This window comes from Impatiens glandulifera, chromosome 2, assembly GCF_907164915.1.
Source record: "Impatiens glandulifera chromosome 2, dImpGla2.1, whole genome shotgun sequence".
Taxonomy (NCBI): Eukaryota; Viridiplantae; Streptophyta; class Magnoliopsida; order Ericales; family Balsaminaceae; genus Impatiens; species Impatiens glandulifera.
In genome coordinates, this window is record NC_061863.1 from 60,386,500 (window position 1) to 60,401,622 (window position 15,123).

General features: G+C 26.3%; 3 protein-coding genes across 3 annotated transcripts; all 3 read left to right on the top strand.

The window, feature by feature from the left end:
• Positions 1-1,538: 1,538 nt before the first annotated feature.
• On the top strand, positions 1,539-3,177 carry LOC124926735 (salicylate carboxymethyltransferase-like). The gene is made up of 4 exons (XM_047467018.1): positions 1,539-1,695; positions 1,802-2,215; positions 2,307-2,561; positions 2,699-3,177. Exons 1-4 carry the CDS (start codon positions 1,621-1,623, stop codon positions 3,056-3,058), a joined length of 1,104 nt encoding a protein of 367 aa, XP_047322974.1. The 5' UTR covers positions 1,539-1,620; the 3' UTR covers positions 3,059-3,177.
• A 2,638-nt stretch (positions 3,178-5,815) lies between these two features.
• Positions 5,816-7,329, top strand: LOC124927071 (salicylate carboxymethyltransferase-like). The gene is made up of 4 exons (XM_047467415.1): positions 5,816-5,927; positions 6,029-6,442; positions 6,537-6,791; positions 6,929-7,329. The coding sequence occupies exons 1-4, from the start codon at positions 5,853-5,855 to the stop codon at positions 7,277-7,279; spliced, it is 1,095 nt and encodes a 364-aa protein (XP_047323371.1). The 5' UTR covers positions 5,816-5,852; the 3' UTR covers positions 7,280-7,329.
• Positions 7,330-13,668: 6,339 nt separating this feature from the next.
• On the top strand, positions 13,669-15,030 carry LOC124928142 (S-adenosyl-L-methionine:benzoic acid/salicylic acid carboxyl methyltransferase 1-like). The gene is made up of 4 exons (XM_047468671.1): positions 13,669-13,743; positions 13,844-14,242; positions 14,327-14,581; positions 14,665-15,030. Exons 1-4 carry the CDS (start codon positions 13,669-13,671, stop codon positions 15,019-15,021), a joined length of 1,086 nt encoding a protein of 361 aa, XP_047324627.1. The 3' UTR covers positions 15,022-15,030.
• The last annotated feature ends 93 nt before the right edge of the window (positions 15,031-15,123 follow it).

Below are 15,123 nucleotides of genomic sequence, written 5' to 3' on the forward strand. Positions count from 1 at the left end.
ACTAAAATTCATAAATATCTCGATAAATATTAATTTATCGATTAATTAATAAAAAAATTCGGTCCCAAATATTAATTTATCAAGATTTTATTGTAGTTATTTCGTAGTGTTCCCTTCACATAATATTATATTCACATAAATCAAAATTTAAACATTATATTTTATTTTTGGATACCAGAAATAAATTGGTTTAATCAATTTTCAATATAAGTTTATGATTAATTTTTTTATAAAAAAATTCTTATTTCTTTATTATTATTCATGTATAGAAGTATTTCACTCAAAAATACTTTCTTTTTTTTTATAATAAAAGTGCACATACACAAATATATATATATATATATATATATATATATATATATATATATATATATATATATATATATATATATATATATATATATATATATATATAATAGAAAATAAAATATCATACAAGTAATACAAACACCTCGTCAAACAAATTATAAACCTAGTTGACTAAGTACCGAATTTTTTCAGACAAATTATAAACCTAGTTGACTAAGTCCCTAATTTTTCCAGAAAGAATAATAGAGATTCCATAACAAAACTTTAAAAATAATAATTTCGGTACTTTTATAAGGCCTTATTTGATAAAGGTTATTTAAATGATTTTTAAAAATCAATCATCTTTTAATATATTCACTCATCATTTTATTTATCAATCAAAATATTAATATTTATTTATTTATTTATTAAAATAATAAAAATTTCAATAAATGTTGATACTTTTTAATTTTTCACTCAGTAACTCAATATTTTATAATACAAACTAAACAATGTTATTTAAGTAACCACAATTCAAACAAGGCCTTATTATAGTTGTTAAGGCATAAGAGTTGTTCCCACTTACCAACTACAAGCATGCTTTAGGCCTTGTTGGGTTTTATTTAAATAACCTTTAAATTATTTATTAGAAAAATTGTGTCTTCTTTTCGTATTTTTTTTTAAATAGTATTAATATATAATTATAAAAATAAATAAAAATAAATAAAAGATATTTTATTAATGAATTAAATGATCTAATTAATAAAAAAATTAATTAAATAATTTTTGTATATAATATTTTTTTAAAAATAATATCCCAACGCCCTTAGTTTGTCTCGTTTTGATTTCTCTATAATTTCAGAAGAAGAATAAAATATGTATTTAAAATTATGTTACAAATTTATGATGGCAAAAATAATCTTACTCAAGTAAGATATGGATTTTGTTCGGATTGGAAATTTAAAAAAAAAATGGTTATTTAAAAGTAATGATATTAATATGTAATGATAAAATAAAAAATAATAATTAAAAATATATGGTATTTTAATTTTTAATTAATAAATTGAATAATTTTTTATTAATAGATGAAATGAGATGATATTTTTTTGAATTGAGATATTTAAATAACACAAACCAACCGAATAAGTTCACCGTTGCATTGATTAATATTCTAAAATATGCATTGTGGTCCAATAGAAATAAAAGAACAAAACACAGCTACAACTACCAAGAGTTGTTTTCCCTATAAATTGGGACAACCACTTATTCAAAAAAAATCATCAACCAGGCTTATAATTAAGGATAAGATTGAAACAAGAAACTAATCTAGATATGGAAGTGATTGATGTGCTTCGAATGAAGGAAGGAACCGGGAAAACTAGTTATGCCAACAATTCATCACTTCAGGTTCAATACTGTCTAAAATCTTTTATTTATTTAGATATATATATATATAATAAATGTTAAAACTATTCCTTATAATAACAACCATTTTGTACAATTATTGTAATAGAAACGAGTGATTACCATCACGATGCCCGTGATTCAAGCTGCCATAATCAACATGTATTGCAACATAAGTTCGATGGTCACCAAGACATTGCGTATAGCGGACTTGGGGTGCTCTTCCGGCCCAAACACCCTTTTCGTGGTGTCGGAGTTGGTTAGGACTATTTACGAAACTTGTGAGATTTCTGGGAGACAGTCACCGGAATTTCAAATTTACTTGAATGATTTACCCGGAAATGATTTCAATACCATCTTCAAGTCTTTGCAAGGATATCTTGAAAAGATGGTACAAAATATGGGAACTGGTCTTGGCCCATGTTTCTTTATGGGAACACCTGGTTCCTTTTATGGTCGGTTATTTCCATCCCAAAGTCTACATTTTGTCCATTCTTCTTATAGCCTCATGTGGCTTTCTCAGGTTATAAGAACTTATTTTTAATTAAATGTTCATTAATTACCTTATTATTATTATTATTTTCATTTGAAACTAAAAGAAAATGCTTGATTAGGTTCCACAAGGAATAGAGAACAATAAGGGAAACATCTACATGGGAAGCACTAGCCCGCCTAATGTGTTTGAAGCATACTACAAACAATTTCAGAGTGATTTTTCTCACTTTCTTCGATGTCGTTCCGAGGAACTAGTGCCCGGTGGTCGAATGGCCTTAACAATTCTGGGCAAGAAAAGCGAAGACCGGTTTAACTCGGATGGCTATTACATATGGGAACTCTTAGCCATGGCCCTCAATGAAATGGTCTCGGAGGTGGGGAGATCTTATGCTCTCAATTAATGTTGTGGGGGTTTATTTATTTTTGGAAATTAGTTACATTTTCTTATCCCAAACCTTGTAACAAACACTAAATTAACTAACTTTATGTTAATATTTTATCTTAATTACAGGAGATAATAGAAGAAGCTGAAATGGACAAGTTTAACATTCCGCAGTACCCCCCATCTGCGGGAGAAGTGAAGTTGGAAGTGGAAAAAGAAGGTTCATTTATTATCGACTATCTCGAGGTTAGCCAAGTCGAGTGGAATGCTTGCGAGTGGGGTGTCTCAACTAATAATCAAAACAACCATAATGTGGGATATGACTTGGCTCAATGCATGAGGGCAGTTGCAGAGCCCATGCTAGCCAGCCATTTTGGAGAGTCAATCATAGACGAGATTTTCCGTCGCTATGGTAACATATTATGCGACCGCATCGCTAAGGAGAACCCCAAATTCTATAATGTTACTGTGGTCATGGTTAAGAAGTGAAATATGTATAGAGATGGTGGAATATAATTATCTGTTTCCTAGTATCGTATTGTCATATATGGTGTGTCTGTAATCTATGGATGTTTTTTAAATATAAAGAGTTATATAAGATTTATTCAGGGATAAAAAGTCGGCTTAAAAGATCAAAAGGTCGCAAATTTAATTCTATCTAAAGGTGTTTTGTATTGAAGCAAAAGAACATTAGGAGTAAGCTAGTTTTCCTTAATTAAAAAAATTGCATTATATATATTATAATTTTGAGTTTTACTAGCTTTGTCGTCGGCCCAATCCAAAAATAATATTCTTTTAAATTTTGATTGAAATAATAATATAAAATATAAAAAAAAGGGAAAAGGAAAAAATATTATTTATTTATTAGTTTTAGGCCATTGTAATGATTCTGCACTAGCTATGTACTTGTTATTCTTAGTGGGCCCTGTGCATAAATGTTATGAAATATTGTATAAAAGATAAAAATATAATTTTAATTTTTTAATTAAGTGATGATATAAGTTTGGATTTATTATTACAATTATATATATATATATATATATATAATAGAGAGGTTGCATGACCCTTACTGTCATACTCTGAACTAATGGCATTCGTTTCAACGCTTAAATTAAATCTAACTTTTGCCTTATAAAAATAATATTTGTCACTTAACTTAACGAGTTAAATAATATATATATATATATATATATCATTATAAAAAAATATGAATATATATTTAATTTATTATATAATGATAATATTAATAAATGTTATAAATAAAAATAAAGATAAAAGTTTATAAGAAAAAATTGTATACGGCTAACTAGCCTGTATCCTGTGCATTTGCACGGGTAATAATAATATAAAAAACTGTGAAAAAATATTACCATAAAATTTTTATGGGCGGGTCAACCCACAATCCGACCCAATTATTCATTTACTCTCACATATATTCAAATTAACCACAGCTCTCGACCCGACAATCCGGACACTTTAAAAATTAAGCATCATTATTTATATATATAGATTAGTTAATTAAAAAGTTGAACTTATATTGTTAAAATGTCATGCGTTTATCAAAATTTGGGTTGATTTTAAAATATAAAGTGTTATTAGTCTAATGGTTAAAATGTTGTACTTGTTTTGTTATGTGGTAAGTTCGAACCATACCTATAATATTATAAAAAAAAATTGTGGTACCTTTTTTTTTGGTAATTTTTTTAAAATAGTATTAATATATAATTATAAAAAATAAATAAATAAATTAAGGGTGTTTTATTAATGAATTAAATAATCTAATTGGTGAAAAAATTGATTAAATAATGTTCAAAAATAATCTTACTCTTGATATTTTTCAAAAAAATTGATAAGATGTGAAGTGAGATTATATTCTTTTATTAAGTTATTTAAACCCAAACCAACCGAATAAAAGCATTTTAATCATGACCCACCCAAAAATGGGTCACGATGCTGGTTAGGTTGATTTTGTCAATTTATCAGAATCAAATGGTTGGTCATTCCATGACCAAAATCACAATTATGTCATTGAGTCTTGGTTTTTGTCAAATTATAACAAAAATTACTACTAAAGTCATCCAATAAAATGTTGCCATTTGTCAGCATCTAATTGGTTTGCCCAATTTTTTTTTATCTTTTATCTTTAAAATCTGATTTTAATATTATTTATAATTTTAAAAAATATATATATATCAAAATTCACAATTTTTCGAGATCTATAAATAGAGACCACTCTTGTTATATTTGGGAGCACAAAAAAATCACCATTTTCTCCATTTTACTAATTATCCTCATTTGTTTACAATTATCCATAATTAATACTAAATTATTGTGGATAACTACAACAATAATCCAAACACTTCCGCTAATTTTGATCCCGAATATGAAAGTTTTCGACAGTTCAAGCGTAATAATCCAACCGGGTGGCAAAATATGATGTCGCCGGGAGATAATTACGGTATATCTCAGAATTCGTCCCAAAATTTCTATCAAAACTCCCAACAAAATTTTGATACCTACCCACAAAATTACCAAAATTCCGAAGATAGCTATTTTCAGTAATACACCATAGTCTCGGAGACACAAAATTCGTACGACCAATATGACGTAAAATACGATGTTGCAGATAAAAACACGCACCTGCTACTGCAATCGGACTTGGTCAAAAACATGTGGCAATTATATGGAACGACTGATATGTGAAATATGGTTGTTGGTGTTGTTCTCTTAATTATTGTCGTCTGCTACTGTAATTTTCGTTATGTTAACAATGTATTTTCATTTCGTGTTTATTATTATTTAAAAATTAATTATTAATTTTAATTTAAAAAATAATTATTATTTTTAAAAATTAAAAAATATTATTATGTATAAAAATTAGAAATTAAATATTATTATTATATTTAAAAATTATTTATTATTTTTTTAATTTAAAAATAAAAATAATATTTTTTAATTAATGATCAAGATTTTGTTGGTCATGGATAAGCACAATGACCAAACTCTTGGTAAAGGTCTTTTCATTTCATGATTATGACTATGATTATGATAAAAAAAAATAGGTCATGGATAAGGATGTTCTAAGTTCATGTATTGCATTGATTAATATTCTAAAATTACAATTACATGCATTGTGTCCAAACCGTCCAATAAATAAAAGAACAAAACACTACTACAACTACCAAGAGCTGTTTTCCTATAAATTGGGACAACCACATATTCAGAAAATCATCAACCAGACTTATAATTAAGGCTAAGATTGAAACAAGAAATTAATCAAGATATGGAAGTGATTGATGTGCTTCGAATGAAGGAAGGAACCGGGAAAACTAGTTATGCCAACAATTCATCACTTCAGGTTCAATACTGTCTAAAATCTTTTATTTATTTAGACATATAATAATAAATGTTAAAACTATTTCTTATAATAACAACCATTTTGTACAATTATTGTAATAGAAACGAGTGATTACCATCACGATGCCCGTGATTCAAGCTGCCATAATCAACATGTATTGCAACATGAGCTCGTTGGTAACCAAGACATTGCGTATAGCGGACTTGGGGTGCTCTTCCGGCCCAAACACCCTTTTCGTGGTGTCGGAGTTGGTTAGGACTATTTACGAAACTTGTGAGATTTCTGAGAGACAGTCACCGGAATTTCAAATTTACTTGAACGATTTACCCGGAAATGATTTCAATACCATCTTCAAGTCTTTGCAAGGATATCTTGAAAAGATGGTACAAAATATGGGAACTGGTCTCGGCCCATGTTTCTTTATGGGAACACCTGGTTCCTTTTATGGTCGGTTATTTCCATCCCAAAGTCTACATTTTGTCCATTCTTCTTATAGCCTCATGTGGCTTTCTCAGGTTATAAGAATTTATTTTTAATTAAATGTTCATTAATAACCTTATTATTATTATTATTATTTTCATTTGAAACTAAAAGAAAATGCTTGATTAGGTTCCACAAGGAATAGAGAACAATAAGGGAAACATCTACATGGGAAGCACTAGCCCGCCTAATGTGTTTGAAGCATACTACAAACAATTTCAGAGTGATTTTTCTCACTTTCTTCGATGTCGTTCCGAGGAACTAGTGCCCGGTGGTCGAATGGCCTTAACAATTTTGGGCAAGAAAAGCGAAGACCGGTTTAACTCGGATGGCTATTACATATGGGAACTCTTAGCCATGGCCCTCAATGAAATGGTCTCGGAGGTGGGGAGATCTTATGCTCTCAATTAATGTTGTGGGGGTTTATTTATTTTTGGAAATTAGTTACATTTTCTTATCCCAAACCTTGTAACAAAAACTAAATTAACTAACTTTATGTTAATATTTTATCTTAATTACAGGAGATAATAGAAGAAGCTGAAATGGACAAGTTTAACATTCCTCAGTACCCCCCATCTGCGGGAGAAGTGAAGTTGGAAGTGGAAAAAGAAGGTTCATTCATTATCGACTATCTCGAGGTTAGCCAAGTCGAGTGGAATGCCTGCGAGTGGGGTGTCTCAACTAATAACCATAATGTGGGATATGACTTGGCTCAATGCATGAGGGCCGTTGCGGAGCCCATGCTAGCCAGCCATTTCGGAGAGTCAATAATAGACGAGATTTTCCGTCGCTATGGTAACATATTGTGCGACCGCATCGCTAAGGAGAACCCCAAATTCTATAATGTTACTGTGGTCATGGTTAAGAAGTGAAATATGTATAGAGATGGTGGAATATGATTATCTATTTCCTAGTATCATATTGTCATATATGGTCATATATGGTGTGTCTGTAATATAGTTGTTTTTAAATATAAAAAGTTCTATAAAATTTGTTCAAGTGATAAGAGTCGGTTTAAAAGAAAAAAAAATCACGAATTTAATTTTAAAAGCACTTTCTATTAAAACAGGGAAACATTACTATTGTAAATTGTATAAAATTTATAGGTTATAATTTTGAAAGGGAAAGGGAAAGGGAAAGGGAAAGGGAAAGGGAAAGGGAAAGGGAAAGGGAAAGGGAAAAGGAAAAAAAAATTATTTATTTATTAGTTTTAGGCCATTGTGACGATTTGCACTAGCTATGGACTTGTTATTCTTAGTGGGCCCTGTGCATAAATGTTATGAAATATTGTATAAAAGATAAAAATATAATTTTAATTTTTAAATAAGTGATGATATAAGTTTGGATTTATTATTACTATATATATATATATATATATTTCATAAAGAGGTTGCATGACCCTTACTGTCAGACTCTGAACTAATGGCATTCGTTTCAACGTTTAAATTTAATTTAATTTTTGTCTTCTAAAAATAATATTTGTCACTAACCTACCTTAACACTAACCTACCTGAACGAGTTAAATAATATATATATATATATATATATATATATATATAATTATAAAAAATATAAATATATATTTAATTTATTATATAATGATAATATTAATAAATGTTATAAATAAAAATAAAGATAAAAGTTTATAAGAAAAAATTGTATACGGCTAGTTATAGTTTATACCATGGATAGGTCAATGAAAAATAGAAAGATAAATCAATAAAATATATAAAAAAAATAATAATATTTAATTGATGATTGGATAAGAGAATTAATAAAAGACAAATAATTTAAATAATTCATAACAAATTAGTCATTTTTTTTTGTTGATAAATTAAATTAATTTATTATTAAAGATGAGAAATGAAATATATATATATATATATAACATTATTTTATTAAGAAATCAAAACTAGTAAGGTTAACCGTGTAGAACTAGACGACCCTAATTTTGATTATAAAATAACAAATAAAAATTCAAAAATTTCTGAATAGTAGCAGTCAAATCACATTACAAAATATATATTACAATGAATAAAAACTATAATTTAGCTATCTCAATATATGTTGTCTTTATATCCGCATTTTTGATCATATTGTATTTTTCTGCGTCCCTTTTTTTCTCTCGTTCTTCATGAAGGGAGATTGAATTGAAGCAGATGATGATGTCTGTCTACTCTCATTTGTTTAATCTTTCTTTATATGAACGCGTACTAACATAATAAAATGTATTTCTTCAGAATTTCAAGATTTTTGTCACTACTTTTTTCTCTACATCAGTTTTATGTGTTTGAGAATCAACAACCTTTGTTTTCTCTTTGTTTTTCTCTTCTGTTATATCTTTGTTTTAATCTTCTGTCTCTTCCTCTTTCTTGTCTTTAGGTTTATCTTCTTCAACATATCATGTTTCATCAATTTTATTGATTTCTTTGTTATCTTATTCTATATTACTTTCTTCATCTACATTATTACTTTTTTTTCTTTTTGAATTCTTTCTTAATTTCTTCCTATATATTTTTACTTTGTTATTTTTGGGAAGAATTAGCAAATTTTGACCTAAAATTCAAATTTTAGACCATATAAGTTAATCCGGACTTGTTTTAGAGTTTTTTAAATTAAAGATAATTACAAAAATAAGTTATTTTAAATTTGTAATTGTTGAATTATTATAATAGTTGTTATAGTTAAATTTTATAAAAATAAATAATTATATTTTAATATTTTATTTGATAAATTTAATAATTTTATAGTTAAAACAAAGTTATATGAGTTTTATGTAAAAATTCTAAATAACTTAAATATTTATGTATGTGTGCAAATTTTGTTAAGGTGATTAAGTACATTGTTAATATGTATTACTTATGATTTAGAAGGTGACACGACTCTTATTTAAAAAAAAGAAAAATCATTTAATTCATTATTTTGCTTATTTAATTTTAAGAAAAATATAAAAATCATCTTCAATAATTTTATTTTATTTTAAGAAAAATATATAAACCATTTATTTTATCAATAATTTTTTCTTATTTATTTTAATATCATCCAAAAAAAAAAAAATAAGTAAAAGAGTTGGGTGTCTTTTTATATGAATTTATTACCGGAGTAGTCGGTTCAGTCGGATTTTTCATCGAAAAATTCACTTTAATTGTTGGTGTCGAATTTTCAAAATCTTATCTCTCAATTAACGATTCAATTCATTTTAATTGTTGGTGTCAAATATTTCAAAATCTTATCTCTTGATTGAGAATTGAACGTCGATTTGATCGGTTTCAGTCGGTTAATTAATTTAATCACTAAATAATTTAATCACTAAATAATTAACAACAAAAAAATATTTATTTATAATATAATAATCTAAATAACATACTTATAAGAAAATTATAATAAATTATGTAATTTTATTTCTGTATCACTAAAATCTAAAACAAATGTTTAACATACAAAAACATAGAATTTTATTTAAATCAAAATGGATTTAAAATATATAAAAAACAATAAATATGTGTATCAAGTATAAACCTCTTAATAAATAAAACAATAATATATCTTTTATTGCTGAAATAGAAAGATGATTATTTAAATATAGTTGTTTGTTTAAACTGTCAACTTTTTTTAATCTGAATTGTAAACTAACCGGATATTGAAAATCATAAACTAGCCAATCTGGGTTGGATCAGTTTATAATTGTTTTGATATTTTTTATCACTTTGGTTTTACTTACGCACCTAATTTACACAAACAACGATGTTTGGACAGCCATGTTTGGGAGAGAAAGAATTTAAATAAATAATTAATTCAAATAAATAATTATTAATTTTAAATTATATACTTAGCTATAAAGATTTTATATATTTAGAATAGAGATTTTGTTAGGACTATAGAGAAATAGAAAAAAAAACATAATGAAATTAGAAGTAGAGTATATACTTAATTTAGAAGCAAATAAAAAAAATTGTTATTAAACGAGAGAAAAAATTTAAATTTAATAATTATTAAACAACAAATATCACCATCATTACCCATAAATAAGAGTTAACATTAATTTAAAACAATGATTTTCACTTAATTTCAATTTAAAAATAAAAATAAAACCACTGTAACATCAAATATTAAACCATCAATTTAACCAAATTTGTTATTATATATATGTAAATATATATATATATATATATATAATTATAATATACTTAATTTAAAAGTGTCTGAATTGCCGGGTCGAGAGAGCTGTGTTAATTTGGATATATATGTGAGAGTAAATAAATATTTGGGTCAGATTCTAGATTGACCCGCCCATAAACTTAAATCGGTTTAAAATAAAATTAAAAATACTATAGGTATGTTTCGAACTCGCAACTTAATAAAACAAGAACAATTTTTTAACTAACTAGGCTAATAACACTTTATATTTTAAATTTAACACCAAATTTGATAAACGCGGGACATTTTTAACTAACTAATCTATATATATAATGATGCTTAATTTTGAAAGTGTCTGGATTGCCGGGTCGAGAGTTGTGGTTAATTTGGATATATATGTGAGAGTAAATTGATATTTGGGTCGGATTCTGGGTTGACCCGCCCATAAACTTAAATCGGTTAAAAATAAAATTAAAAATGTTATAAGTATATTTTTAATTCGCACCCTAACAAAAGAAGTACGACTTTTTAACCAAATAAGCTAATAACATTTTATATTTTAAATTCAACACCAAATTTGATAAACGCGGGACGTTCTAACAATATATTTTTATTCATTTGCATCGCACAGATCTTCCTAATCACCATAATTTCTTAAAATTTTATAATTTAATTAACTATTTGTTTATTTAATTTAAAAAATATGAAAAAAAACCACCCTACTTCACTAATCACTAGTTTATATAATTCTCAAATCTATTTATATGTATTAGTTGGACAGGTGTATATCAACCGTCATCAATGATGTTTTATGTTAAAATGCTAGCTACAAAAACAAATTATTTATAAATACCTACATCCCAAATCATTAATAATAATAATAATAATTTATCTATTTTATTATATTATTTTAACAATTTTAAAAATAATTTCATCTTTCAAAAAAGTCATATTAAAATTAACACAAATATTGTAAAAATCACATAAAATAGGATGTAATATTTTTTTAGCTATATTCCTTCTAATATAAGAATCAAGATCCAAACCCAGATAACCTTAGATCTTAAACAATACGAGGAATCTTCATTAAAGAAATATTAACTTTTAAATAATTATAATAAACTAATTTTTCTAGTCGTGCTTAGGTTTCTTTTCCCACCTGACCCGATTCAGCTTATGCCATCTAAGCTACAAATTTATTTTATTACTTATTTTCTTCAATTTGAAACTCATATGTTCATATTGTTTGGTAACAACAACTTTTTTTTTTATTTCAATAATGATTTCAAAAAAATATATTTTAAATATTAATTATATGTATGAGAAATGATAAGAAGATAAAGTTTGAAAAGATGAAATACGATGACAAACAATTTAATTGACTGAATTTTTCTCTTTTTTCTCCTCTTAATTTATATTTTTTTAACGAATAATATATGGTCAAATAATTCTCTCCATTTCTATGTCACTCCTCAGTATATATATTCATAATTTTGTTAGGACTAATGCTTTCTAAATTGAGTCATTTATAAATAATAATTTTGTAAAATTAACTCTGATTACTTTTTTAAAAATCAAAATCTTATAACAATATTTTTATACCTATATACTTTACTAAAATATTAAAATATCATTTTATTTTACTTTAAAAAATAAATATTTTTAATATAAAATTATTATTTATATATATATTTTTATTTCATTTTATTTTTTTAAGACTAGTTTGTTTTAATTTTTAAAATATTTATTCTTTTAAAATTCAATTTTCTTTTGCAACTCTGAGTTAGTTATATATGTATTTTTTTTTCTGTATATATAAATAATACATAAAATAAAAATGAAATCTTGCCTAAAATTTATTTATCATTATATTTTATATTATTATATGTATTATTTTTTATACAATCAATATTTAAAATATATCATTTTATAGGATGTAAGATAAAAGAAGGAGAAAAGGGATTACCAGTGTAAATTATTTAATAATCAAATTAAGATTATTTTATAATTTAAGTTTTGCTTATTTCATGTTTTCTTTATCTAAAGGTAATTATCTCAATTATATTTTGGAAATTCTAACATAATATGAGTGTAAATCTACTTTAGTTAATAGACAATATATTTTTTTAACATATTTTAAAATGTTATAAGAAAAATTAAAATTATACCCATAATATAAGGTGGAATAATTAATAAATTAAAGTATAATATAAAATGATTAAATTGTAAATTTTTTAGTCTATTATTTTTTATTTTTTTCTTGTTAAAAAGTTAGCAAGTGTCACACATCATTACTATTCCACTTCAACTTAAATATTTTAATTAAAAATTGAACTCATTCTTGATAGACACTAATTTTCTTTTAGTTAGTCGTAACTGAATAAAATAATTTTGTCGTATATAGAAAACAAAATAAAATAAAACATACAAATATAGTGCAAATCTGAAAGCATTAAAGCATCATCAGTCACACTTTCATTTTATTCTTAAAATACACTCATCTAATTTTATTCATATATTAATCATACTCTAAATAATCACACTATAACCCAATAACCCCTCAATACATATTGAGTTGCATATAAATTTATGTCACATTTCATATTAATATTAATATATATATATATATATAATAATAATAATAATAATAATAACAATAATAATTTGAGCAATAATTTAGAGTTAGCGGAGACTCGTGTATGAAACAAAATTGAGGGAACTTGAACTTAATATATTAAAAAGTCAAAAAAATATACATTTAGAGAGAAATATAACCTAAGAAAAAAAAAAGTAAAGTATACACAATTTATCTTATTAACCATTCAACAGCAAAATTTTAAAATATTAAGATACACAAATATTTAATAAGTAATAAATTTATTTGTTTTGACTAGACATAAGAATATACATAAAAATGAACTTGTAAAAATATATTTAACTAAGGCTTGTATTAATAAGTAATAAATCTTACTGGCATTACTAACTACATAATTAATTATTGGCCTGCAAAACCCTGACTAAATTATTATTTTGATTTAATTAAGGAGTTAAGTTGACAAAAAGAACATGATTATAGTTGTATAAATAGGTAGAAACTGATTTAGAATGAAATTGAGAAATAAAAATGGAAGTAATTGAGGTCCTTCGCATGAAAGAAGGAACTGGGCAAACAAGTTATGCCAACAATTCATTACTTCAGGTAATTAATTATATATGTTACTTATAAATTAACTTTGATCTTTTATTTTTTTTGTAACAAAAACATTTGTTTACTTAATAACTAATTACCATATTTGCAGAAACAAGTAATCAATATGACAATGCCCATCGCACAAGCTGCCATAATCAATGTGTATTGTAACATGAACCCGACAACTAGGACAATGTGTATGGCAGACTTAGGTTGTTCTTCCGGACCAAACACTTTATTTGTAATGTATGAGTTGGTTCGTACAATTTATGAAACACGCGACAAGTCGGGTAGCCAATCGCTTGAATTTCAAGTTTATTTGAACGATTTACCCAAAAATGATTTCAATACAATCTTCAAGTCCTTATCTGGATCTATTGAAAAGATGGGAACAGGTCTTGGACCATGTTTCATTATGGGAGCACCTGGTTCCTTCTATGGTCGTTTATTTCCGTCAAAAACCCTCCATTTTGTCTATTCCTCGTATAGCCTCATGTGGCTTTCTCAGGTTAATATGTAAAAAAATGTAACATTTTTGTTGTTGCATATATGATATATACACTCTTGTTACTTATTTAATTTGTTGGTGTAGGTTCCAAAAGGAATAGAGAACAATAAAGGAAACATTTACATTGGAAGCACAAGCCCTCCTAGTGTGATCGATGCATACTACCGACAATTTAAGAGTGATTTCAATACCTTCCTTAATTGTCGATCCGAGGAAGTATTGTCGGGTGGCAACATGGTTTTAACCATTCTCGGAAGGGAAAGCGAAGATCAGTCTAGTCGAGAGGGCTATTACATATGGGAACTCTTGGCCATGGTACTAAATCAAATGGTCTCCGAGGTACTAAACATAAACATTAATTGAAACGATCATTTTATAATACATGAAACAAAATTTAATTAACATTTGATCTAAATTTGTAGGGAATAATAGAAGAAGGGAAGATGGACACATTTAACATTCCTCAATATACCCCATCCCCGGGCGAGGTGAAGTTAGAAGTTGAGAAAGAAGGCTCTTTCATTATCAATTCGCTCGAAGTGAGCCAAGTCGATTGGAGCGCAAGTGCGAAAGGATTCTCAACTAACCCAATTCGCGAGAACGAAGGATATGACCTAGCAGAGTGCATGAGGGCGGTTGCTGAGCCGATGCTAGCAAATCACTTTGGCGAGTCGATCATAGACAACGTTTTTCGTCGATATAGTGACATCTTAAGCGACCGCATGGCCAAGGAAGATCCCAAATTCTATAACGTTACTATTGTGATGGTCAAGAAATAAAGAGATCTATTGTTGCAAGCTTAATTTACTTAGTTTTTACTTATATTGTTATTACCAAATAAAATGAATAATCCACTTTGATTGTTGTTTCTATATTTTATA

Bases quoted from the DNA above. Each gene is read 5' to 3' on its own strand.
- LOC124926735 (XM_047467018.1), top strand. From the start codon at position 1,621: ATGGAAGTGATTGATGTGCTTCGAATGAAGGAAGGAACCGGGAAAACT. The intron at 1,696-1,801 runs GTTCAATACTGT...TTATTGTAATAG, and splicing joins CCAACAATTCATCACTTCAG to AAACGAGTGATTACCATCAC. The intron at 2,216-2,306 runs GTTATAAGAACT...ATGCTTGATTAG, and splicing joins GCCTCATGTGGCTTTCTCAG to GTTCCACAAGGAATAGAGAA.
- LOC124927071 (XM_047467415.1), top strand. From the start codon at position 5,853: ATGGAAGTGATTGATGTGCTTCGAATGAAGGAAGGAACCGGGAAAACT. The intron at 6,443-6,536 runs GTTATAAGAATT...ATGCTTGATTAG, and splicing joins GCCTCATGTGGCTTTCTCAG to GTTCCACAAGGAATAGAGAA. The intron at 6,792-6,928 runs GTGGGGAGATCT...TCTTAATTACAG, and splicing joins TCAATGAAATGGTCTCGGAG to GAGATAATAGAAGAAGCTGA.
- LOC124928142 (XM_047468671.1), top strand. From the start codon at position 13,669: ATGGAAGTAATTGAGGTCCTTCGCATGAAAGAAGGAACTGGGCAAACA. The intron at 13,744-13,843 runs GTAATTAATTAT...CCATATTTGCAG, and splicing joins CCAACAATTCATTACTTCAG to AAACAAGTAATCAATATGAC. The intron at 14,582-14,664 runs GTACTAAACATA...CTAAATTTGTAG, and splicing joins TAAATCAAATGGTCTCCGAG to GGAATAATAGAAGAAGGGAA.